The sequence below is a fragment of the Vitis vinifera genome, chromosome 18 (genome assembly GCF_030704535.1).
Source record: "Vitis vinifera cultivar Pinot Noir 40024 chromosome 18, ASM3070453v1".
NCBI classification, from domain to species: Eukaryota; Viridiplantae; Streptophyta; class Magnoliopsida; order Vitales; family Vitaceae; genus Vitis; species Vitis vinifera.
Genome location: NC_081822.1, coordinates 25835399 through 25863121, shown reverse-complemented (window position 1 = coordinate 25863121; position 27723 = coordinate 25835399). Strand labels below are relative to the sequence as shown.

At 37.2% G+C, this 27723-nt stretch overlaps 1 protein-coding gene across 1 annotated transcript; it reads left to right on the top strand.

Annotated features, from left to right (window-relative positions):
• Positions 1-2065: 2065 nt before the first annotated feature.
• LOC100246359 (receptor homology region, transmembrane domain- and RING domain-containing protein 2) lies at positions 2066-27306 on the top strand. Its single transcript, XM_002269695.4, has 4 exons — positions 2066-2565; positions 3374-3604; positions 15220-15624; positions 26508-27306. The coding sequence occupies exons 1-4, from the start codon at positions 2436-2438 to the stop codon at positions 27080-27082; spliced, it is 1341 nt and encodes a 446-aa protein (XP_002269731.1). The 5' UTR covers positions 2066-2435; the 3' UTR covers positions 27083-27306.
• Positions 27307-27723: the final 417 nt, after the last annotated feature.

The window sequence follows — 27723 nt, the reverse complement described above, 5'->3', positions numbered from 1 at the left end:
TTTTTTGGGGAATATTTTGGCTCATTATATTTTTATTTTTATTTATATAGTTTATTATCATTGAACTATTTGGTAGAACATTGTTATTATTATTTCTTTTTTTCTTTTTTCTTTTTTCTTTTTTTGCAAAATATTTTGGTTCATTATATTTTTCTTTGAATTTCTCAGCATGTGGTTTATTCTTGTTCAACTGTTGTTGGGTAGGATGTTCTACAAGTTTCTATAAAGGAAGTCTAAACATGGGAACTGCTTGTGTCTTCCAATTGAAGCAAGTAATAGTGCATTATTTCTGTGTCCTTGGCTTGTTCATATCCATAAATGGAGATATTTAGTAGAAATTGTAACTTCCCAAATAAGTTTATTAAGCAAACTTTTTAAAAAATAAAAAATAAATCATATCAAATAAAAATATATAAAAAAAAAATGGTAGGGTTATTTTACTTACATCTTTTAAGATTTAGAGTTAATATATCAAAATATTAATTATTAATTTGAAATTTATTTTTTAGAAAATTGTTAAACACGTCTATCTTAATTCTTTTAAAAAATAAATAAAATAAATTCATTAAAGTGTTAATTAACAAAATTTAAAATAATCTAGTATTTAAAAGTAATTATCTTAAATGGTTATTGTTTTTTGGTTGAATAAAAAATGTCAAAATATTTAGCTTTTTCTATTTAGTTAAAGGTTATTCGTTGATATCAACTTACATAATTAAAGTGAATTTGTCATTAATAGATTTAGTTTACTTGTAATGATTGACATCAATATATTACTTTTAACTTTTATAAGTCAGTCATTGAGGACGATACCCAAAGTAATATAAAAATCATAATAATTCTTTCTTTTTTTTTCTTTTTTTTTTTGTCGAAGCTGCTACATAATTTAGGTTTTGGACAATAGAGAATTGCAGTCACTTGTGCATGAAATTGATCAAATTTTAACCATTATCGATATGAAAGTTAAAATAATTGAATTCGAGACATAATATATATATACTTCAATGGAAAATACAATGTTTTGAAAATCAAATCAGACTGGTCGGTCGAACTAATCCGGTTTCCCTTCCTTGAACCGAACCGCTTGAACAAGTGGTTGGATCGGTGAATCAGATTAACGGGGCGTTTCTTGAAGAACGGAATGGTTGAACGCCCCCACATTGCCACCACCTATTTATTGTTTTTTTTGGCAAAAGGCCCATCCAAATAAGCCATCCACCTACCAGGATTTGACCTGTGGACCCCAGGCTGAGGAGATGACATGGCCACCACTCGACTACACACTGTCTAATATATGGCAAACAAAAAGAATATATTCTTTTCAAAAAAAATAAATTATAATATTAAATTAAAATAACATAATATTTTTTAAAATTATAAAATTATTTAAATTAAAATAATTATATTTTCATTTATTTTCAATATATTTACATTTAAATATTTTACCTATTTCATTTTATAAAATTTAAAATATTATTACTTTCATATTTAATTAGATAATTTCAAAGATAAAAAATTAATATTATTTAATTTTAATTTATTTATATATTTTAAATTTTAATAATATATAAATTATCTATTTACATGAGCTCAATCGTAATTCAATCATTGAATCATAAATCAATAATTTTTTTATTCATTCATCAGTCTAATTTTAAAAATGATAAAATATGACTCTAGTTTAAATATAAAATATAGGATATATTAAAAATGTGTTTTGAAGTTATTAGTAAAATATATTACAATCATATCTTAAAAATATGTATCGAGACAGAAAATGTTATAGATTTAAAAATATTTTAAATTTAAAAAAAAATTATCGTATCTTAAAATTGTGTTTTGAAATCACGATTTTAGTAAAATACATTACAATCATATCTTAAAAAATATATATCGAGAAAGAAAATGTTATAGATTTGAAAATATTTTTAAAATATTTTAAATTTATTTTTAAAAATTATCGTATTTATTAGGAAAGGTCCAAATAAAATAAAAAGTAAGAAAGTCAAAACAAGGAAGAATTAATGTTGGGTTGTTGACGTGATTTAGCAAAGTTGAAAGAGGGCGGAAATTGAGAGTTGCACTCGCAGTATATGCCAACAGCAAAAATAGAATGGTATATCCCACGCTTCCTCATGAATCAAAAAGATAATCATCATCCAATATCAGACAAAACCCAATACACATATATTATCATTATCTACTAATAATAATAATAGAAATTTGAGATTTTCGCCCTTCTCGCTCCCTCTTCCAAATTCTTCTTCCCAAATCGAGGCCTCTGAACAAGCGGGTCGGCAATCCAGAGAGATCTTCCTCCGTGTCAAATGGAAGCTGATGTTCCCATTTTCGAAACCCTAATTCCATCACTTTCTCGTCTCTTTTGTACTCTTTAAAAACGATTTCCAATATTGCGCTTTTGGTATTCAGATACAATGAGGTCAATGAATCTAGTCCTCCTCTTTTGCGCTTTTCTGAATCTAATGGCTTCTGTGGCCTTCGCCAATGTGGTTCTCATTGGGAACAACGTAACTCTCTCTTTCGACGACATCCAAGCTAACTTCGGTCGGTTTTTATTTATTTATTTATTGTTATTTTATCTATCTGCTGTTTGGTTGCTGCGAAAACGTGAGAAAGCGAATAATATGGATCTGATTTTTTATTTATTTTTAATAATTCTGATCCCCATAACACTTCTGGCGGAGTTAGAGGATTGTTTGGCTTAGTTGAGTTGAGTGTTTTTTCGTATGAACTCTGAAATTCCTCTTCTTTTTTTTGGTACCAGATGAATTCTTACTGTTTGATTAGATTAATGGTTTTTTTGGGGAGAAGGTTGAATAGATTGAGTTTTAGGCTAAGTTTCGATGCTTAGAAGACGTAAGGAAAGGAAAGGGATCGAAAGTTTGAATCTTACATTTTTAAACTTGAACTGAAATTTTAATTTCCATTTTTAAAACTCCACCCGATAGTGTAATACAACCGTCTGCCTTAGTTGAGTTGTCTTTTCTGATATAAACTTGAAAACTTGTTCCTTTTCGTTTCCTTCTTTCTCTTTCCGAGCATCGGTGTTTTATTAGATTGCTGTGTTTTAGAAGATATTGAATAAATTGAGTATTAGGCTCCATTTGGCTGCTGGGAAAAGGAAAAAAAAAATCAAATTTTGGAATTTTTAATCTTTAAAATAGATGCTCAGTTGAATGAGAAATTGTCTTTCTTTTCTTTTCTTTGTTTTCTCTTTTCTCTTCAAAGGAGCTGGAAAGTATTGAACGATATACAGGAGGTTGTTATTTATATATGTGTGCACCTTTTTGTGGGCTGTAATGTCATAAGATGTTTATGCATTTCTTGATTTTGGTTTTGCTGTTAATTTCAGCTAAACCAGTTAAAGGGTCGGGAGAATGCGGGATATTATATGTGGCAGAGCCTCTAGATGCATGTTCACCTTTGACTAATGCAGTGGAGAAGGTTGAGGGTGCTAGTTCACCATTTGTATTAATTGTTAGAGGAGGGTGTGGCTTTGAGGATAAAGTGAGAAACGCCCAAAAAGCAGGGTTCGCAGCTGCTATTGTATATGATAATGAAGATGGTGGTGTTTTGGTTGCAAGTAAGTTCCTTTTCCTATGAGCCACTTATTAATTGCCATGTTGGCCATATCTTAGTATCACTTTTTATTCCATCATCACCATCACCATCGTCATCATTATTATTATTATTATTATTTATTCCAGTATGATTGGTTTACCTCTCCTTTTATTCCAGTATTATTGGTTTACCTTTCCTGAAATTTTGGCCTGTGCCATTACACCAACAAAAAAACAGATGAGTGCTTACAGCTTGTCTTTCTTGTACTATAGTGTTACAAGTGAGGGTGTTAAAGTGAGATTCTATGGGTGAGGGGTTAAATTGAGATTTTATAGGTGCATATGCTAGCTCTCTAGTAGATAATAATCCATCTGATACTTGTATCATAAATATGCCTTAATTCACATTGAATCCATATTGTAGGTGGAAAAGCTACCTTTAAGGGTAGACAAATTATTCTATGGTGAGATTAAAATGTCTGGGAGGTGTTTATTTGAAAGATGGTATTTTCTTTCTTTATTCAATTTTAACTTTCATTTTGTTACTTTTACTTGTCCTTCCTAGGATCAAATAATTAAAAAAGAGGTCAGTGCTACGACCCTCTTTTTTTTTTTGAGCCAATATTAACGGGGAAGATAATTTGTCCATACAATGGGAGAGGAAGAGGAATTAGTTTTCTTTAAGCTCTAGGATCAGTTTTATGACCTTGGCTTTTATAGATTTACTAGGATTGGCATGCATGTTTGGTGCAAGTAATGACATTCAGGTTGCAGATTTCTCCCCCTTTTTAGTAAATGATAAAAGGAAAATATTTCATCATTGGATTTCTAATACCATTTGTGAATTAGTTTACTAACATCCCAAGTTGTTAGTTTTACAAAGAACAAATTAGGATTATCAAGTAGGTGCCTTATATCTTTCCAGCTCTGATTAAATGTAAATACTGGTCAATACTCTGAGGAAGATACTATCTAGATCTCTTTGATGATGCTTGTTATAGTTGAATATCATCTAATTTGTTTATTAAAATAATCTAGTTTATGCACTTCGCCAAATTGTTTTTAGTGTTATAGAGTTGGGGAACCTTTTGTTGGGTTCTTTACTTAGTCAATCAAATGGTCCCTTTGGCAAAAAATGAGCGTTATATATATATATATATATATTATCATAAAATGAGTGAAATATTTGGTATCTTTGATTGGGGATTTTGTTTGCTTCCTTAAGGTGTAATTAGTGTTTGTTTTGGTTAGATTTTTGTAATCGTCCTTAGTTGTCCAGCTTGTATTGTTTCTCTTTTAGGAGTTCTTTTCTTCTTTTGATCATATTTGTATATTGTGAAAGGATGTCCCATCTTTCTTGATCTTTTTTTTTATTATTATTGAATTGACTTGGTGTGTTTCTAATAGTAATAATAATGAACAAAATCTTTATTTGGTAACATGTCTTTAATATTGTTCTATAACTAAACACTACTACTACCTGTAAGCTACAGTCTATCCTTTGAGTTGCATTCACAAAATTTGTTTAGGTCTAATTGAAATATGTCTATAATCTTGGGTGTTGTTGATAAACAAATTAAGTGCTGAAAGTGAGAATTTGTTGATTTGACTAAGTCGGCTTGTTCAATAACATAAATCTTAAGTCACTGAAAATTAAAATCCACTTTGAGAAACACTTGGTATATTAAGTAGACTACTGACTGAAAACTTAGCACAAACAATAGTAAGTGGTTTTAAAAATTTCTCAACTTTCAGATTTCATTTTAGATATTCACATAATTGATGTTTGAATTTTAAGAGAGTAAAACTCAATTAGGATAATTTTACCAAGAACCCAAAAATGCAGATGTTCCTATAGGTTGCAATTATAGCATGCAGTTTTAATAATTTTTAGTGGACTAATTTATAAAATAAATTATTTGGATTTTTATACTTCTTTATCAAAAAGTTTGAACAGAATTCAGCGCTTAAATTTGAGGTTATATCAACAGGTTTTTCAAATCTAGAAATTTGGTACTTAAATCTTTTGCTTATAGTTCAGTAACGAAGTTTTTTATCTTAATTTTTGGTTTATCAAATACCCTTTTAGTCTCCAACTCGTGTTATATCACCTAAAATATTTTTCTTAAAACCCTTGAATAGTAAACACTTGCTTTCGGACATTTGATAATATAATGAGGAAGTACAGAACACATTTTGGAAAACTTTACTCATCCCAATTTCTCAAATACAGAATTCTTCCCTTTTCTCTTGAGAACATAAACAAAATTTGTGGCTTTATGGAATTTGTTCCATGTAATTTATAATGTTATGTCTCTCATAACCTTCTTTGCAACAAGGTAGGTTTTTTACTCTTTTCTTTTGGGCTTTCCCTTAACTTGTGCTCAAGTTGAATTTTGATGGTTGCTTCATTGAGGATTGGTTTAGATAGATAGGTGGCATGTGCAAAGACCATGATGGAAGCCTTTTTTGCATGCTTTCTTTCCTTTCTATTATTATTTTTATTTTAATTTATTTATTATTTATTTTTATTTTTTTTTAAACTAGCAAGGATGGATGAGCATTAGGTAATATGCTTTCCCTTCTTTGCAAAAAATGCAATTTGATGCCGTGGTTTGTGATTATGCATAACGCCCATGGCTAACACTAGGCTATGTAAGGACTTTGGTATGTTGCAACTCCAGAAAACAGAATCCAGTAAATTTTAGCAGAATGGTTTGTGGGTTCTGAACAACTAGTAGCTGAACCTAATAAGATAGCGATTACAACACTCAAAGTAATAAGCACTTAGGCATGGACTTGGAAATCCCCTATTTGCCCGAGAATTGAGGCAATTAATTTTACTAAAATAGTTGCATTAGCCCTTGAGGTATTATAAGGTGAAACCATGATCCCGAAACTAAATTTCATCTCTTCCCCCCTAGCTCTGCTGCTAGTGGAAGGTTTGGCTATCGAATGAAATAAAATACTTGCAAATAGTCTTTAGTTGGCTAGTTAAGACGCTTGTTGAAGGATCACTAGCTAAATGAACTAAGCTCAAACTTAAATTATATTTTAGATTGATTGTTGAAAGATCCATATGCTGACATTTTTGTTGGCTTAATTAGGCTTGTGAACTTTCTAAGAAGGTATCCAACAAGAGACTCTGTGGAAGGGGCTACCCTAGCTACACTATGGGTCATTTGGTTTACAAGGACCATAGGGATTGGAGGATTTTTTTTTCTTTTCTTTTCTACCCTAAAATAGCGTTTCTCATTGTTTAATCTTTTCTTGTTGGAGTTTCATGCCTTGATTGATGATTGTTTTATTTTTATTTTTGGATAATCTTGTATTTCACTTGTTTTTGTTTAGTGGCTCTTAGTTCACTAGTTTCTGCTTCACCTTTGCCAATGAAATCCCCAACTTTTTTTAAAAATAAAAATAAAAATTATTAGAAACGATAAAATAGTATATATTGATAAAAACAGTAAGAGAAGTATGAGGGATCCTCCCTACAAAATACAATACTCTGATGAAAATGTGACATAAACTCCTCCACTATACAAGAGAACCTATACAAAAACTAATTACAAGCTAAATGCCAATTAAGTTGAATAACATTGAGGGGAGTGACTTTAAATGCAGTGGTACAAGATGTATACAAGGAAGAATAGAAATGAAGTAAATCTCATAGTGTCTTTACCATCCTCTGCTTTTTCTCAAAGATCCTAGCATTTCTATTTCGCCACAAGATCTAAGGCAAAGTGAGGCAAGTGATTTGCCATAGGGTCTTGCCTCTCATGGAACTCCCCAAACATCTAAAAGAGATGGCTATTATGTTGCATATGCTCTTGGGTGGAACCTAATCCATTATGGCTAGACTAAATAACTTATGTCATAACCTCAAAGTTATTATGCAATGTAGAAAAAGATGATCAATTGACTCTCCACTCCCCATATATAAGATGCACCCGTCAGGTTTAAGGGATTTGTAAGGTCTTCTCAACTATAGCATGTCATTATTGTTCACATTCTTGTGCGCCACTAACCATGTGAAAGCCTTAACCTTAGATGGAACTTCTGATTTTCGTACAAATCTGGCTTGAGAAAACAAAACTGAAATTGGAAAATTGGACAAGGCTATAGAGAAAGATTCTATTGAGAATAAACTTGAAGAGGAAAGAGACCAAGCTCTTGTATCTAGAATTGAAGGAGACAAGTACACTAGGGTGAGTGAAGATATAAGCTTTTCAAGGCTCTCAATTACCAAATCCATGAGGTTGGGATGAAAGTTCAAGTTCCAAGACAAAAATGAAGAATTGCCAAGGATGGCTAAGATGGTGAGATTTTTTAAAGTGGTAATTCTATAAAGATCTATAAATTGTGAACATAAAGGTTGATTTCCCCTTCATATATCTTCCAAAAAACAATTTTTTTTCCTATCACCCACCATAAACTGTATACGTGGAGAAAAATCCTGGAGAACATATGTAGTGGCGTTCCAAAGACACTAATGCGACCATGTGACCAAAATGTTGGCATCCCATCCATTGGGATGTGTCCCATAAATACTCAAAATAACCTAATACCAAAGGGTAGAACTTTCCTTAGGGAGCCTCCATAGCCACTTCCCTAATAGAGCATGATTCCGCAAAACAATCTTCCCTAACTCCAAAACACCCGACTCCTTTATCCTACGCACTATGTCCCAACTAATGAGATGATCTTTTTTACAATCTCCCGTCCGCCACTGCAAAAAATCCCTTTGCAACTGATGCTAGAATCTTGAAAAGTAATAAAAAATAGCAAGGGATATAAGAAAAGCAAGATTGAATTAAAGTTATTATTCCCTAAAGACAAAAAAGTTTTTTTCCACCCATCCAGTGTCCTTGTTATTCTATCAATCACTAGATCCCAAAATCCACTTGCCAATAGATTCCCTCCAAAAGGAAGACCTAGATAAGATAAAGGTCATTCTGAAACTTTATAGCCTAGCATCAAAGACAAACTAGAGATCCAATCCTGACATATATTAATACCAAAGATAGTGCTCTTATCTAAATTAATCCTTAGCCTTGAAAATTGTCCAAATACTAACAAGATTAACTTGAGGATTTGCAGGTCTTCCATAGGCGCTCTAGAGAAAAAAATGGTGTCATCTGCAAATTGTAAAAAGGGAATTAGGTCTATCCTTGACCACTATAAAGCCCTCTAACAAACCATTATCCTCTAGTATGAGCATGATCCTACTTAAGACATCAATTGCAATGGTGAAAAGGAAAGGGGAAAGAGGATCCTCTTGTCTTAAACCTTTGGTTGTCTTAACCCATCCTTTGGCATTTCCATATACTAGGATTACAAAACTTGTTAAAGACAAACCTCTCATCCAAGACCTCTAAACCCTTGTCTCTCTAGCACATAATCTAAGAAACTTCAATCTAAATGGTCATAGGCCTTTTCAAAATCTAGTTTAAAGACTACCCCTTACTCCTTTGAGGGCCTTTTCTCATCCACCACTTCATTGGCAACCAAAACAACATCTAGAATTCGTCTCCCCTCAACAAATGCACCCTAAGATTTATAAATTGTTTCATGTAGAACTCGTTGGATGCCCTTGATGAAACCTTTGCTATGATCTTATAAAGACTTGTGACCTAGCTGATGGGTATGAAATATGAGATTTTGTTGGTTGGACTATTTTTTGCCATAAGAGCGGTGAAAGTGACATTGGTACTTTAATTGATCATCCCATTAGTGTGGAACTTCAAGAACACCTTCATGAGATCCTCCTTTATCTTGTTCCAACATTCTTGATATATTGCAACAGCGAATCCATTCAGTCGAGGTGCTTTTTCTTTATCTAAATGAAAAACGGTAGAGTATACCTCCTCTTCTAAGAAAGAATAGTCCAACCAAGCTGCACTCTCTCCTAATATGGGGAACTAATCCAAACCTTCTATCCTCCAAGAGTTGCCTAGGGGCTTGGAGCATAGCTTTCTAAAAAATGCCCAATTTCTTTTGAATGTTTGTAATGTTGTCTAGAGTCACCCCCTTTTCAAACACCAAAGATTTTATGATTTTCTTATTTCGCCTACCATTGGTTACCTTATGGAAATACTTTGAATTGCGATCTCCTTCTTTTATCCATTTGACTTTAGATTTTTGCCCCTAATGAACCTCTTCTTTCAACAGTAACTCCTCTCCTACTAACTAGAATCAATTTTGACAATGTCTGAAAGAATGATCTTTTTCTCTTTTAAATCTCCATAAAAACATCTTATTTCAGTCTTTCAATTTAGATTTGACAAATTGTAGCTTCTTCATGAATTTATGACCTTCCCACCCTTCAACTTGACACTCCCGCCACCAAGAATTGAATCTTTCCTTGAAATCTAGATCAAGCAATCACATGTTCTCAAACCTAAAAGGAGCAGAACCTCACTTAAAAGGATTAGTATCTAGGTAAATGGGGCAATGATCAGAGGTCAGTCTATGAAGCCCTTCTTGGAGACTTTGAGGGAAACTTTGCTCCCACTCATTTGAGTATAGGAATCTATCCTACCTCTTGCAAACGGGAGATAAGAAAAACACCTAAGAGTCACCAAGAGCTCCAGACAATGGTCTATATTTCCTCTTAAACTTATCCACAAAATGAGCATTGTTCTTGCCCACAGGGTTGCCCTTTTTACAGTATTTGACTAACTTAAGGTTTAACGAACACAACTGATTGGACTTTGGCCATTTTACTAGGTGTAAGACCCCCTACTTGAAAACCATCCAAAGAAGAGGGGACTGGTTCAAGAGTTTAGGGCCTGATTGTGGTAATGTTCTCACCAAGGTCGCTATGTGGTGATCTAAGGAAAGAGACCCCCTTTGACTCTTCGCTTGTTTTCTCTCTAGGGGACTCCACACGTTTAGAAATGGGACTGCTAACGAAAGGGACAGATGATGAATCAACGTCATTCACATGGGTTGTGACCAAGTACACTGGAAAGGACCTGAAGAAATCAACAAATTGAGTGTAGGCTGGGCAAGAAGAGGAACGGAATCAAGGGGAAGAAGATGCAAATCAGAAGTTCTATCTAGAATCTGGGCCACTGCACAAGTTTTGGGGTTAGAAAGGAAAACCTGGATTGGATACCCACAAAGAGGAAGCCTTCCCCCTTCCTCAACCCCTTTGAAGCCTGCCCAAATCATCTCTGTGTTGGTGAAGCATTCCTTTTCCTTGAGATCAGCTGAACCTTGATCCATTAATGGCCTTGCTTCAGGACCTCTCAGCCTCTGTTGCCGAAACTCTCTTCAGAATAGAGTCCCATCTAGCATCTCTACCTGTTGCAAAAGACTCATCCTCCTTGAAGTCCCTTTATAACTTCATATCACTAATTTTTCCATTGAACAGACCTCTAAAAGGAAGAGGCAAACTTCTCGCACAAAGCCCCAAGAGATGTCCACTAGGAACTTTGGGCTTCTTTCTTCTGATTGGAATGGTCTTTGTTTCACTGAGGAAAGGTCCACCTAGTTCCCCAAGTTATTTTGTCCCAGCCCACAACTTGGGCTTCCTTCAAACAATTGGGTTCACTTCCCTTTTAATACAACCTGCTTACCATACTGGGCCAATTGATTAAAAGGCCCACTACAAAGCTAGGAACAGTCCTGATGCTTTTCACAATTGTTAACAGATTTGAAATTTGAAATCTGGTTGGTGTGGCATGGATTGCAGCTATCCTCCACCTTCTCCCACCGACCCCCACATGGCTTGAAATGTGGCAACCTTTCAGCCCTTCAATCTTTCTCAAGCCCCTCCTGTGACATGACCACTAAAAAAAGAGCACCAGCCTCTATTCAACTCAGCATTACCTGTTTGAATGTCAATAACTTCTCCAACAACTGTTATCGATGTTGAAAAGGTCAATCTCTGTTTGAAATTCTCACAATCACAGGAATCACTGCATTTTCCTTCACTTTGACCTAAGTCGAACCTTCGTTAAATCTACTAGCTGTAGAGTTTGTCTGTTGATCTCAATAACCTTTCCCATCCGTCTGCCAAGTGAAATAGAAACTTCTCAGACATCAGATGAAAACGCAACCCCTTCACCTCAATCCATCCCTTTCAGATCATCCCCAAAATAGTAGCATTCATGTTCGAATTCCATATATATACCTTAACTTCTATCTTTTCACTCACTGGAATAAACCTCGTCTCATATAAAAAAATTGCTAGATCAGTGGACTCCACAAATAAAATCATTTGGTTCTCAGAAATAGGAGTGATGGCAATCACCCCTTTAATTCCCACAGTTTTGGCTAAAGCTCTGCCCATTGCAATTCTGCCCACACCTGCTACCAAGGGTTCACAGACCACCACCCTGGCCCACCTGCCCACAGGTTCTAAACCTTGTTTTCTTGGTCCCTCCCCATCCGCCCCACTAGCGAAACTGTGTTTTGGGAGCTCCGAAGCTGGCCTAACCTTCTCATTTGCTACTTTCTAAAATCTCCTAATGCCTACAAAGTGGAAAGGATTTAACATCACAACTGCTATGGCTTCTCCCACTGCAGTCTGGCCCCATCTCTTATATCCTTTGGGAATGACAACAAAGGTTGTTTTTTGGCTTGTCATGAACTTAGTAATTCAAAAACTTCTACTGTTTGGGTTTACTAACACCGCCAAAAGATGTGCTCTGGTTTGTCCTCTATATTTACGGTTAAAACCAAGTGAGCTTTCCATCTTCAAAGGCTTCTTTAAATGGTCCAGCAACCATTCTATCTCGTCTTTCTAAAAACCCACTGCAAATGAAGCTCCTCAGCTACGTTCAGACAAAGACAACCACAATCCTCCATTCTCCCCAACGAAACGTGCTTGAAAGGCTCTCCTTTCCACCAAACAAATCCTACACTCATTTTTTCATATATCACCTTTTCAATCAACAAAGCTTGCCTGCTAACATTTTGCTACCAATTCTAGACACCATTCACTGAGAGATCATTCCTTGCTTAAGATCTTCAACATGTAAACACAATTTGAATATTCTTGGAGAACTTTTCCCAATCAAAGATGAAATCATGGTCAACTTGAAGTCTCAAATGTCAAAACCTTCAAAAATTCTCCCAAATTACTTCAAGACCTTTCCTTCAAGAATCCTCCCAAAACACTTCAAGAAGTCTCAAATGAGATCTCTAGCTTTGGTTGTGCACTCTTTTATATTTCTTATGAAAAAAGAAAAAGGCATAACATTGCTTCATTCTACGATGCAAAACTGTAAAAGTAGTTTCCCTGATGACAAATTAACAGGCACCTTTGCCAAAACCAGGTTTGCTTGGCGTATCGATGTTAAAAAGGGTTCTATCTGACAATGCTGCCTGCTGGTGGCTCTGGTTTTACTAAGTTGCACTTGAATTCACTAGATTGACTGTGTATTGAGCTTGAGCTTGAGGTCAATCAACTTGGCTCAATGAAGCCTTTACGGCCACTATTTGGGTCAGCTACCTGATTCCTGGTTTGTCATTCTGCCCTAAGTCATGCCTTTTGTTAAAAGTTTTGGCAATCACATATTTTCATGCCACTACAACCCACTTTCTTTTTGTTTAACTCTTATTATCTACCTCCTTCAAGTTGAACTAGAACCGGATCACTCCTTATTGGTGCACTTATTAGTCTTAACTAGACATTGTTTGAACCGTGTTTTACATGATTTTTCCTCATGTGCTACTGCTACTGCCACTTCTGATGAACATATTTTTCACCCATTTATCTTAAATTCTTGATTTTTTTTTTTTTTTTTGTCTAATTATTGATAAAAATAAGATTAACATCTTCATATCAAGAACACTTTTCACTGAACATATTGTTTTCTAATTGTTCAACATTCTTTACCACAAAGCATAATTCCTTGAAGCCATCCTCTTTTTATACTCTTTTCTAATTGCTCAACATTTTTGGAGTTTCCTTTTTATATATATGCTTGTTTTTTCCTATAAAAAAGAATGATTCCTTGACGTCATCCTAGAAAGTATTTCATCAACTCTGATCGCACAATGCTCTCCAGTAGCACTTCTCAGTGACATTAATATTTTGCTAATTCTATAGGAAACAGTCTCCTCAATATCTCCTTATGGATTAAAAAAAATCTAAGATAACATAAATGCCTATTTAGGTGATGTGCAATTGAAGAATTTGGAATTGTTTTCATTTTTTTTTTTTTAATTTATAGTTTCTCAAATACCCTGTGAAAAATAATTAATCTCTCTAGAAGTCAAATATAAATACCATTAATTTATAGGTATTCCACCAATCTTTGCCTTTGAACTTTATTATTTGATTTTATGTCTTTATTGACTAGGCAATATGTTATAAAACTTCGAAAGAGTCGATAAGCTTATTTTAACCATAAGAATATATCTTGTTGACTTGAATTTCCAAACTTACAGACTTTATCCTACTCCTCGCCCTCTGTCTTCTCTTGTCCCATCTTTATGTGATTATGTTTGAAATAGTTTTTGGCAAGCTAGTTGATCTCTAGGGGTCTTTTTGGGGGACACTTGCCCTCTTCATTTTATGAAAGAATTTTTTGGTATGGCATGTTTTGAAGTTTACCTTGTAGGTTTGACTCTTTCTTCTTGTTGCTTTGCTTGTTTTCCTGAGGTATATCTCATCCTTCTTTGCTCTCTTCAGTGTCTTATTAATAAAATTTTGTTTCTTGTTCAAAAAAATATGGGCTAGACATGTGGTAAACTCTCTAAAACTGCATGTTCTTTCTGTGGTTCAATATACAGTCATTCTTACTGATTAGAAAAAATTAATAGAGATTACTATAAGAAAGTGATATTTTTAAGTTAGTCTTGGGTTAAGTCTTCTCACTGGTATTGGTAAAACTTGTAGTTTAACTACTGAAAAATTTTCCATGTCACCTGAGAGTAGACTTAATTCTAGGTCCTTAACTTATTGTGTTTAGCTGCAAGTCCACTCAGCCATGGGATTTTCCTGTATTTGGGTGAATTTGTTTCTTAATAAAATAGTGTGTTCACACGTGTGTGAATCCAGGGATTTCCTTAGGACACAATAAACTATTTAATTGCAAATTTCTTGAATTTTAAATATTGCTGTTCCCCCAGCATTTGTATTGGTCCCTTTGTAAGAGTTCATGTTAATTTAAACCTCAATCTTAGTATGATTCTGTGTTAGGTCAAGCACCTGATGAATATTCAAATAATTCCCCTTGATGGATATTGTTTTTTAAATGGTGCAATTCCATTTATGTACTACCTCCTTGGTGGAAAAATTACAGTTTCTTTCTGATGCAGTAATGCATAGGATGTTTATACTGTGCTTGTTGATGCCTAGGTTTCAAGTCCCAATTTAGCTTAGTAAAATAACTGCAAACAGTTCTACTCCACCTTAGGGTCAGAAGAATTGAATGTACATAAATTGCTTGATAAATTTCTGAAGGAAACTTGCAAACAACTACAATGACTGAAAATCATATAATCTTTAATCATGAAGAATTTTATTTCCAGTATGCTAGCCTGAAGTGTGATTGGAAATATTGATTTCCCAAAACCTTTTCTTTTCTTTGCTTTCTTTTTTTTAATGAATTTTCTTAAGTTAACCAAAATGTTGCTTCATTGTGGATCCTCTAATTTATAATCATGCAAAAAAATGCAGTGGCTGGAAATTCTGCTGGAATAAAAATACATGCTGTCTTTGTTTCCAAAGCTTCAGGCATGGTACTCCAAACGTATGCTGGTTCTCCTGACATGGAGCTGTGGATAATTCCAAGCTTTGAAAATTCAGCATGGTCAATCATGGCTATTTCTTTTATTTCCCTACTTGCCATGTCTGCAGTGCTGGCTACTTGTTTCTTCGTCCGCAGGCATCGCATAAGGCGACAACGACCTAGAGTTTCTCGTGTCCGGGAATTCCATGGGATGAGCAGTCGCTTAGTGAAGGCAATGCCGAGCCTTATTTTTACAACTGTTTTAGAGGATAATTGTACTTCAAGAACATGTGCCATATGCCTTGAAGACTATAATGTTGGAGAGAAGCTCAGAATTCTGCCTTGTCGTCACAGTAAGTTTTCCTTGCCAGACCAAACATTATGTTGCTTACTGATGTACAGTATTAACTACATATTTTTTTAATGTATCGTTTAATTTTATTGAGTGTTCTTCTGGCATTTGCTCTTTGACATCTTACCTTTCATGAGTAAATAATGGAGGAGAGAGAGAGAGAGAGCGAAAGGGACGGAGGAGTGCGAGGTCTCCCGAGAGCGACCGAGAATGCAGAGGACAAGGTCCTTGCGGGGCCTTGGAAGGGCTTCAGGAAGGGGGGCTTTGGAGTGGAGTCGAAGTCGTTTTGAGGTTGAGGTGGAGGAGAAGAAAGGTAGACTGCAAGCTACGATTGTGGAGAGGAAAAGAGGGATTTCCTCATGGATTAGGCTAGGACCGGCGAGTCTTGGACTATTCCTCGATTGTCTGGTCCTCTGTATTAAGGATGTGAGAACGGTAAAATGGGTAAGAAAGTGGAAGGAAAACGGGAAGGCTTACTCTCTGGTTTGAGATCAAAACAAAGGAGGGTGTTTCCTCCGGTTAGATGTTGTGGATCTAGAGAACAAAAGGTTTAGCACATTCATCCCTAAAGGAAGAGGAGCAAAGGGTGGTTGGGTTTCAATGGTGGAGACACTACGGCGCTTGGGCTGTGCTAATGGAGGAATGATAAGCCAAAAAGAAGAAGAGCTACGTTTGAAGCCAAGTATGGTGAAAACCTTTGCGGAAGTGGTCAAAATGCCGAGGGGTAAAGATAGAGCAACAATCAGGGTGGAGGTCACAAAGAAGGAGCTATGCCGGAACTTAAACAAACTGGCTCACTGTGTGGCTAGGATATGGAACCCTAGCATAGCAAAGAGGGATGATCTACGAAGTTAGGGGACCCATCTAGCGAAAATCTAGAGTCTGAAGGGCAACCTAGGGTTAGCAAAACTAGAGAGGGGCAAGGTATTGATGGAATTTGAGCTCTTGATAGAAGCAGAGCAAGCCATTAACTTTGGAAGCATCTCGGTTGGGGGGATCTTTCTTCGCCTGGAGAAATGGAGGTCGGAGACGAGATATTTGAGGGAGGGGGAGAACAAGAGTGAAGCTTGGGTGTGGGTTATAGGCTTACCTGTCTCCTTATGGGAGCGGGACATTCTGAGAAGGATAAGGGAGGAGTGCGGGGGTTTTCTTGCAGTCGACTCCCAAACGAAGAAGATGGAGGAATTGCAGTGGGCCCGGCTATTGGTGAAGCGTAACGGCGAGGAATTCCCCAATGTGGTGGAGGTTTGGGTTGAAGAGTTGTGCTACTCGCTAACTCTCTGGTGGGAGGCCAGGCCAGTAATGAGAGCAACGATGGCAGGAAAGAGAGGGAAGAAGGTCGCAACAGGAGAGGAGGTTGGGGGTGAGGCTTGTACACGCGCGGGCGAGCATGTGCTAGAGGCGTAGGACGGTTCAAGGCTCGAGGCCCTGTTGCTGCCTACTGATGGGATGCAGGGCCAGTCAAGCGGGTCAGGACAAGATATGGATCCTTTCCGGAGCTTTGATGGGTCGCCAGGTGAGTCACAAGGATTGGGCGGGCTTACCTTGTTGGGCCGAGCAGAGCCCTCTTGGTGTTCTAAGGAAGCAAAGCCCATTGGGCTTGCTCCTTTCTTGGACTTACCTTGCGAAAATGGGTCGTCTTTTCTTGGGCTGTGGTTTAGGAAGATTTCTGGGCGGACCAAGACTTTGGAGCTTACTGTGATGCCTGGGCTGGACAACCGAGGCCCGCCTATGCCTTTAGCTGTGGTTAGAGCCCAGTTGGGGGAGGCTCGTCCCTCCATGGTTATTGGCCAAAGCCTAATGGGGGGTCTAGACGCTGGTATTTCCCCTTTCTGGGTGAAAGACGGCATGTGGAGGCCTTTTGAGGAGTTACAGTCCGAGGGGAGATCTAAGACCGACTGTGCCTTGTTGGAGGAAGATGCAAGGTATGAAAACGACCCTATCTCATCTGGACCAGTGGTTTCTGGATCTCTTTTTTCTCCCTCTCCTATTTATGGTCGGACTCCATTGGGGGAGTATTACGACCTTTCTGGGCCTGGCTTGGACTTAACCCAGGGGGTTACACCTCGATTGTGTAACGTCTCTGGGTCTATAGAGCAAGAGATAGTTAAGCGCTGGGAGTTGATAGAGGTTAATTCTGACAGTATTGAAGAGAGCAGAGAGGAATTGTGCTTAGCTCTGTCTATGCCACAAGAAGGTAGAGGATGGGAGGAAGCAAGTTGGGAGGAAAGCGATCTAGCTAGGTTCAGCAAGTTTTTGGGATTTTCGACAGAGGGATTGGAGAAAGATATTTTGGAGTTTCTAGTCAAAATTAGAAAGAAGAGGGAAAGAGTTCATAGCAAAACTCTTCTGGAGAAATCGAGATTTGAAAGGGAATTGAAAAGGCTTGAATGCTCCATCAATTATGAGGAGGGGAAGAAGAAGAAGTGTGTTGTGCAAGTAAGAGGGTGCCAGATTATGGAAGTCCAATGAAGATAAGGCTGTTGAGCTGGAATGTGCGTGGAACTAACGATAGTTCTAAAAGAAAGGTGATTAAGGCTATAATTAGGAGCTAGAAAGTGGACTTGTTTTGTATCCAGGAGACGAAAATTCAGTTAATGTCAGAGGGTTTGGTGAAGAGTTTGGGCTCTGGGAGGTTTCTTGATTGGGGTGCCATGGGTGCTCAGGGAGCTGCAGGAGGGATTTTGATATGTTGGGATAAAAGGACCCTAGAGGTTCTTGAGATGGAGATGGGGCAGTTCTCAATTTCTTGTAGGCTTAGGAATGTAGAAGATGGGATTGTTTGGATCTTCACAGGAGTGTACGAGCCGTTTTCTAAAGAAGAAAGGGAGATTCTGTGGGAAGAGCTCGGGGTAATAAGGGGCATCTGGGATGACCCCTGGTGTTTAGGGGGTGACTTCAATGTTACCCTCTACCAAAGGGAAAGGAGCAATCAGGGAAGGCTGACTGGTGCAATGAGAAGATTTGCTCAGGTTGTTGATGAGCTAGAGCTCCTGGATCTCCCTCTGCAAGAGGGTGTGTTCTCATGGAGCGGGGGTAGGAACAATCAATCTTAGGCTAGACTGGATCGGTTCTTAGTGACCCAGAATTGGCTTGATCACTTTAGTGGGGTTGTCCAGTGTAGGTTACCCAGACCCACCTCCGATCACTTTCCCATCTTGCTAAAGGGTGGTGGGTTAAGACGGGGCCCTTCCCCGTTTAGGTTTGAAAACATGTGGCTCAAAGTTGATGGGTTCAAGGATCTTCTTAGGGGTTGGTGGCAGGGGTCGGGGGGGGAGAGGGAGGGCCAGTTTTAGATTGGCTACTAAGATGAAGGTCATGAAAAAAAAAATCAAAGAATGGAACAGGGATGTGTTTGGTAGGCTGGAAGCTAATAAAAACTCAGCCCTTCAACAAGTCGCATTCTGGGATGGGGTGGAGAGTGAAAGGAGTCTGACAGAAGGTGAGAAGGAGCTGAAAAGAGAAGCTAAGGAAACCTTTAAAAAGTGGGTGATATTGGAAGAAACTCATTGGAGACAAGTGTCAAGGGAGCTATGGCTTAAGGAAGGGGACAAGAACACAGGTTTCTTTCACCGGATGGCCAATGCTCACCGAAGAAATAATTCCTTGGATAAAATTAAGATCAATGGGGGGTGGTTGGCTGAGGAGCAAGAGGTGAGAGAAGGGACTGTGAATGCTTTTCAGTAGCTGCTTGCAAAGGAGCCAGGCTGGAGAGCTGATATTGAGGGGTTGCACCTTCAAAGTCTAAACTGTAATGAAGCTGAAGTCTTGGAGCTACCCTTCACTGAGGAAGAAATCCATTCTGCTCTGATGGAAATGAATGGAGATAAGGCTCCAGGCCCGGATGGGTTCACAATGGCCTTCTGGCAGTATTGCTTGGACTTTGTGAAGGAGGAGATTATGGACCTGTTTAAGGAGTTTTTTGATAAAAAATCTTTTGCTAAGAGTCTCAATACTACCTTCCTAGTCCTCATTCCAAAGAAAGGTGGGGCTAAGGACCTTGGGAACTTCAGGTCCATCAGCCTTCTACGGGGATTGTATAAGCTTTTGGCCAAAGTGCTAGCCAATAGGCTGAAGAAGGTTTTAGATAATGTGGTTTCTGCGGACCAAAATGCTTTTGTGAGAGGAAGATAGATCTTGGATGCCTCGCTCATAGCTAATGAGGTGATTGATTATTGACATAAACATAAAGAAAAAGGGGTGATTTGTAAACTGGATATTGAAAAAGCCTATGACAGCATGAATTGGAATTTCCTCATGAAGGTCTTGCACAAGATGGGCTTTGGATCTCGTTGGATGGAGTGGATTTGGTGGTGCATTTTAACTGCAAAATTTTTTATTCTGGTTAATGGGGTGCCAGCAGGGTACTTCTCCAACTCCAAGGGGCTACGTCAAGGATTTCAAGCTGTAGTCTTCAAGGGAGGGGGGGAATGGAGATGAATGTGTCTCATTTGCTCTTTGCTGATGACATAATTATTTTCTGCGAAGTAAGGAAAGAACACCTAACCTCTCTAAGTTGGATTTTGGCTTGGTTTGAGGCAGCCTTTGGTCTAAGAATAAACATAGCTAAAAGCAAAGTAATTCTGATTAGGGAGGTTGAAGACATTGACGAATTGGCAGTGGAGTTAGGGTGTAGAGTAGGGTCTCTTCCTACTGTCTATCTGGGGCTGCCCCTTGGAGCCAACCACAAGGCCTCGTCTATGTGGGATGGGGTGGAAGAAAGAATGAGAAGAAGGTTAGCCCTTTGGAAAAGACAATATTTGTCAAAGGGCGGGAGAATTACCCTCATTAAAAGTACTTTGGCTAGCATACCTGTTTACCAATTGTCCCTCTTTCGAATGCCCAAGTTAATAGCAAAAAGGCTCGAAAAATTACAAAGAGACTTTCTTTGGGGAGGGGGAAGCTTGGAAAGGAAAATCCATCTAATCAATTGGGAGGTGGTGTGCATTCAAAAGGAGAAGGGGGGTCTAGGCATTCAGAAGATTAATCTCTTGAACAAGGCCTTGTTGGGCAAATGGATTTGGAGATTTTCCTTTGAAAAAGAAATCCTTTGGAAGAAGGTGATCGGGGTGAAGTATGGCCATGAGGTTTTTGGTTGGCGAACTAATGAAGCTCGCGGAACGTTTGGAGTGGGTGTTTGGAAGGAGATTTTGAAGGAGGCAAACTGGTGTTGGGATAACATAGGGTTCAAGGTGGGAGAAGGGATCAAGGTCAACTTCTGGACTAATCAATGGTGTGGTATTGAGGCGCTGTCCCAAACTTTTCCCCAGCTTTTTGCCTTGGCGGTCCATAGGAACGCTACAGTCAATGAAGTGTGGGATTCAAGCCTTGGTCAAGGAGGTTGGAACATTAAACTCTCCAAATATTCTAATGATTGGGAGCTGGATGCTATAAGAGAGTTGTTTCATTTGCTGAGGGACTTGAGGATTTCTTCAGAAGAGGATTTAGTGATATGGAAAGGAGGGGATCACGATTCTTTTCGGATTAGGGATGCTTATAAGCTGTTGGCAGCTCCTAGTGCCACCACCTTCCCGAAAAAAAGCATTTGGGTGGATAAGGTTCCAACCAAAGTTGCTTTTTTTGCTTGGGAGGCCACGTGGGAGAAGATCTTAACTTTGGATATGCTTCAAAGACGAGGTTGGCACCTTCCTAATCGTTGTTTTTTGTGTGGTTGTGAAGAGGAAAATGTAAATCACATTTTCTTACACTGTATAGTGGTCAGGGTCTTCTGGGAGATCGTACTTGCCTTGTTTGGGGCTCATTGGGTGTTCCCAGAGACAGTTAAAAGGGTGTTACTTAGTTGGAGGGGCCCCTTTGTGGGGAAAAAGAGGAAAAAGATTTGGAACTCCATCCCGTTGTGTATTTTTTGGACGGTATGGAAGGAAAGAAATAGACTAACTTTTAAGAGGGACTCTTTAGCTATACAGAATTTGAAAAATTCTTTTGTATGTAATTTGTGGAGTTGGGCTAGAGTGTATATGGGAGAGGAGTCCTCTTTGCTTTCAGGTTTTTTGGAATGGCTTGCGGTTCCTTAAGGGCTGGTAAGGTTTTTGTTCATGTGTTTTTTGTTTTTAGGCTACTATGTATACTCCTTGTATGCTTTGTGGCTTTTCGCCCTTTAATATATTTGTGCTCATTTATCAAAAAAAAAAAAATGTGGTAGAATGGTGTTCTTTTTGTATAGGATTTTCAAAGGATTTTATCAATAGTTGGAGAATCTCTTTGGGGAGGTATAGCTAAGATTGGCTAATGATTGCGTTGGTGAATGCTCATAACTTCCAGACTGGCTTTTTTCCTTTTAGTTGCTAGAAACCTGAGATAAAGGATTTGCAGTTATTATAATTTGGAGGCATATAAGTTATTGCCTTTCTAGATTGAGGAGCTGATGCCTTGGATTAGGGAACAGATACTTTCAATCAAGCAAATCAAAATCTGGAGATGCAAAATAAATGAAACCTTGGAATCCCCCTAAAATGCGGATTGCCCTTCAATATGAGACTCAAAGAAGAGAAAAAGAGAGAGAATAAAAATACAAGCAAGTTTTAAGCATTCTTCAACATTCTCTAAAAGAACATTAAAGATGCCACACAAAGTGCCAATTTTTCTGCTTTCAGGATCTTACAAGACGGAGTATCTGTAGGATTTCAATTTTAGTTTTAAACAATCAAGAAAATTACAATTAGTTTATTTGAGATCCAGCCTCCATTAGCTCTTGATTTAATTTCTAGTTTGCCGCCAATCATAATAATGTTATGCTTTGGAAAGTCAAGCACCAGTTTTTTGGAGCTTTTACAACTTCTGAAAGATAGTAATTAGAGTATAAACTATAAATGCACACTTGTCAATATTGGCAATTAAAACCCATACCAAGACTTCCATAAACTTGCTCGTAGGCATAAACTAATCCAAAGATCTTGACTGACCATTCATACAACTCAGCATTTTTAGGAGTTAATAAGCAAGAAACTCCAAAAAGACTCAACCTTACTTGCACAAAGTCTCTAGTAGACAACTTATTAGCTTGCCATTTATAATTTATTTGCTCCTTATGATGTGTATGGTGGGCAAATAAATCTAGGAATGAAGAATCTAGAAGTTGATCAATATGATGCTTTGGATTTAGCATAGGTAATGATTCATTATTTTGTATTATGGGAATCAGGTTACTAGAATCAACCATCTGTTGCACTTCTTTGGGCTCTCCTACAAGCTACTTTAAGATTAGTTCCATCACATCTTGCATTCTAGATTCATCATCGCCAACTTCTTTCTTCTTGTAATTTCGAGTTGCTTCTTAATGGAAGTATTTGATGATTCTTTTGGTTTCAAGTCTACTAAGTTCAAAGATTGTAGAATTTCCTTAATTGAATGGAAAATCTTCTTACGCCAATCATGCATAAGCGTATATGTATTCTCATACCATCATGTTGTACACTTCCATAAAAAAACCATGGTCTTCCAAGCATAATGTGGGTGACTTTCATCATTAGAACATCACACCATACTGATAAATCAAAATTATTACTAGAATTAAATATTACTAAGCAACAAGAGCTCACCAAAATAAATGTGTCATTTGCCCATGCTACTCGATAGGGATTTCGATGCTTCTCTGTATTTAGATTAAGCTTTCCAACAAGTTCCTCTGAATCTAAGTTGGACCTACTACCTTCATTAATAATCTTAGTGCATAGTCTCCCTTGGCAAGCAACACAAGTTCGGAAGCTAGTACATTGCCAATCCTCCTCTTTGTTTGGGCTGCATGGATTATAACCTTAATCTAGAATAAAAAGATTATGTTAGAAAATAGAAAGTTTAGAACTTTTTACTAGAATTTTAAAACTCCCAAATTCAAAACAAAACTCAAATACAAATTACTAACTAATTATGATACCTAAATACCCTTTTTATTATTATTTCATTTCTTTCTTGAATAGATGTTGGAGATTCATTCTCCTCAGCTTCTTTATTCATTGTGCTACTTTTGCCCAGCAGGCTCCTTTTAACCATGCTCTATTTTTTTTCCCTTTCTTGGAGAAACATTGGAACTCTTACAATGAATTTTTGGAAGTTGAACTTTTATGTCTTGGTTCTGAAACTTAACAATATCTAGTAAGATGCTATCAGTTTTTTTCCCTTTACTCTTTAGATCTTGAATTTAAATCAATAATTCTGACTAACATCCTGGAGTTTGATTATCACTCAATTAGGGCTGATTGTAGGTAAAATATATTCATTCCGGGAATTAAATCATCTAGAGACGAATCCATTTTTTAAGGCTATCACTGTAACATGGTTATGTTGTTTAGGTACAATATACTTTGGACACAAGGCTTTTTCTTAATTACTGAAATCCCACAAAAGCCACTTTTTTATTTGCCCTTGGTCATATGTGACCATGTGTTGAAGCTAATTTTACTCCAATAAATGCAAACTAACTTGATAAAGAATGCAGATGCCATACAACTTAAGAAATAGGTCTTTTGTCTTTCAGTGACAAATTTTATCCAACAGAATGGATTACAAGAGAGTTTATGTTCTCACCAGGCCGATTTTATGTATCACAACCCTACTTATTTCATTGCTGGGGCCTGTCCTTGATATCTAAACAAATTTTGTCTTATCACAGAATTTCTCATGAAGGAAACTCTATTAGGGCCGGGGAGATGGCATGCTCTATTAATAGTTTGTCAGATCTTAAGACATGCTATTTTTCCTGTTGGAGTTATTGATTTTAAAAGAAATGTGGATCCTGCTGTCATATGAAAACAAATCTCACCATCAGTAATAAGTTGATTGTGGAAGCTTTCAAGAAAAAGTGAAATCTTCTAAATAGGGGTGGAGAATTGTGAAAGCTTTCTTTCTTTGTCAATTATGATAATGGTTGGATCATCTCCATTGTTTATCCCTGAAGTTTAGAACTGTCCCATGGAATACTAGAGGATTAAATAATGATCATAAAAGAAAGGTTGTAAAATTCTTTTCAAGATCCCAGAGGGGCAGACTTGATTAAACTAAATTGGAGACTTTATCTGAAGAAGTGCCTAGTAGTATCAAGGTGGGCTGATCCTTAGGATGGATTTCTTTCTGGCTGAAGAAGGGAGTTTTGTTTGAAGTTCTGGATATGGAGGTGGGTACCTTTTCAATATCATTTTGTTTCAGGTGTTCTTATGATGATTTTGGATGTTTGTTCTCAGGTCTGTTGTTCTGTTGTGGGAATGAGAGGAAAACACTCTGGGAGGAGTTAGGGCTGTAAGAGTGTGTGGGATGATTCTTTGTATAACAGAGATTTTGATGTGGTTCAATTTCCCTGGGAAAGAAGGGATTATTTGAGGATTTCGACTGCTGTATGGAATTCTCCCTAGTTTATTGGGAAGTTTGATTTTTTAGATGTTCTCCTTGCAGGATGCTAGTTTACTTAGTTGGGTATGCACGGGGAAGTAATCTATGTCCCAGTTGGACTGGTTTTTATTTTCTGTGGAGTGAAAGGAACATTTCTGAAATATGTTTTATAGTATTTTATCAAGGTCATTTCAGATTGTTCAACTATTCTCTTTGAAGTTGAAGTCGAGATTTTGTAGAACTCCTATGTTCGAGAATATGTGGTTGAAGGAAAGAAAGTTCAGTAATTTTGTTCCGGAAAATTATTGATGTTGCAAGTGACTTGAAATGTTCTTTTTCTTGGATTGCTCATGTTGCTAACCAAGAAGTGATCATGTAGCCAAGCAAGGGCCCATTCCCTTGGTATCTATTTTGGGCATTTTTTTTCCTCTGAGATATGTAGTGCTCTTAGGTTGTGCATTGTTGGTTTCTTTCATAAGATGTGCAGTTTATTTTGCTTTCTTTTAAGAATTATGACCATACTTCTTTTTTATCAGTTTTCTTTTGTAAATATTTGAAAGATCTCTCATGCTTTATTATTCGTTGTACTTAGTTTAAAGCAATGAATTATCTTGTTTTTTATTAAAAAAAATGGTGGAAGTTTTCTCAGATGAATGGAACCCTGGGCTTTATCTTAGCAAGAAAGTGAAAGCTATAAAAGAGGATCTTAGTAGGAATCCTTCGGAGAATGTGCCAATTTGTGAGCCCTTGAGCAGATTAATAGGAATCCTTATCTTAACTTAGACTGGCTTATGAGAAAGGGGAGAGCTCTAGTAAATTGATGTCAAATGTAAACTGGATGAAGAATTGACTTGTCACTTATCTACTGTAGAATGGGTCAGAATTTATGGTGGCTTCTCTCTTAAATTTTAGAGTTTCTTGACTTCACGTTTGCCGGTAATGTATTTGTTGATTAATGCGATGTAAAGGCTTCTGTGTAAGGATAGGAGGGAACCATGGAAAACACTGCTTTGTGCCTGTTTTAGTGCTTATGAGTGGAGAGTGATTGATGAATATTTGAAGGTTAAAGACTGGTTGGACTTGCAGTCGAAGATTTTATTTTTTATACTCTGTTTGTGAGGCTGGGTAGAGTTTTTTGGGCTAGGATCCCTTCTCTAGGTTGTATTGACCAAATGGCTGTATAAGACTGAAGGAGATTCTGTTCTTTTACATTTTCTTTAGCTGTTGGATGCTGTGTTATATAAAAAGATGTCTCGTTGGCAACAATTAGTTGGTTTTTATATGTTTATGGGATGTTGGCATCTGATGGTAGCATTTAACATCTCGTATTGCATAGCATTGATATCCAGTGCATGTACAGATAAAGATTTTTTTAAAAGCTTTAATTTTAGTGTTCTGCTGTCATATTTTGTTTATTTCATTGCTAAATTGAGATATAGTTTTCTCCAGTTTCTAATATCATTAGCTTACCCTCTGCACTGAATGGTATTATTATAAATAATCTTGAATAATTTTATTTTTATTTTTTTTTTGAATTTGTAGAGTTTCATGCTTTTTGTGTGGACTCTTGGCTTACGTCATGGAGAACCTTTTGCCCTGTTTGCAAGCGCGATGCAAGAACAAGCACAGGTGATCCCCCATCAGAAAGCACACCTTTGCTTTCTTCCAGCCCAGGCTCTTTGGCTCCCTCTTCTCTGGTGTCATCTGTAAGATCATCTCTAGCCTCATCCTCAGCAATTCATATAGCTCCATCACCATCACCATCACATTCCCTCTCAGTTTCTCGGAACAACTCCCTGTCCGCCACTCCTTACATCCAGCAGTCCCTTCAGTCTTACCGCCAATCTTCTTTAAGTGTAAGCCGAAGCTCACTAGACCTTAGGAATGCGTCTTCCCAAAGATCTCATGCTTCCTATTTGGTTTCACCTCATTCTATGGGTTACCCATCATTATCACCTCTTAACTCAAGATACCTGTCCCCATACATTCCAAGCCCAAGCAACGCCTCACTGAGTTATGTTGGCTCATCTAGTCGACCGCCACACCCACTGCATTATAGCGAGTCAGCTACAAGTTTTTCTCCTTACACTTCTGCTCAATCTCTCCCGGAATGTTGATTTATAACTTGATATAGAGCTATGGAGAGGTCTGTGCACAAGTGCAAGCTGCACTCAAAACTGCATATTCTTCAGTAACTGGAATAGAAGATGTTGAGAGCTGATATGTACATTTAGTGTAAATTGTGTGAGGTTTGAACTGATAATTATGGTTCTTAGTTTTGAGTTGTGGAGATTGTGACAATGATGAGTGTTTAATGTTAAAGGGGATATGTTTACATGGCTGTTCATGGGTGAATAGTTTACTGCTGACCAGAAACATGTTTGAGGCTTGTAAAAAAATGAACTTTTTTTATAAAAAAAAAAAAAAAATGCAATGAAAATATGCTAGTCATACTTGATTATGCAGACAAGACGGTTTCCTTGTTTCTATTTTGAGCCTGACAGGGTTTGGGGTGGGGTGGGGTTGTCGGGGTGGTGCTTTAACAAGAGGATCATATCTGTTTGCTTGCTTTATGGGAAGCCAATTTGGGCTCTAGACTCTCCACACAATATGTTACTAGTTTCAATGAATGTTCCAAAGAAGTCAGTACAGAACAATTAGAATTAGGTTGAAAGAATGTGCTGTACCTATTAGGATAAAATCCATATTTACGAGAGCAATAACACACAAAAAGAGAAAATAGAGAGAATACATAAGA

What these genes read in the sequence shown, in the direction of transcription:
- LOC100246359 (XM_002269695.4), top strand. Translation starts at nt 2,436, where the DNA reads ATGAGGTCAATGAATCTAGTCCTCCTCTTTTGCGCTTTTCTGAATCTA. An exon ending in CGACATCCAAGCTAACTTCG is followed by an intron (nt 2,566 to 3,373) that starts GTCGGTTTTTAT and finishes TGTTAATTTCAG; the next exon opens with CTAAACCAGTTAAAGGGTCG. An exon ending in AATTCTGCCTTGTCGTCACA is followed by an intron (nt 15,625 to 26,507) that starts GTAAGTTTTCCT and finishes TTGAATTTGTAG; the next exon opens with AGTTTCATGCTTTTTGTGTG.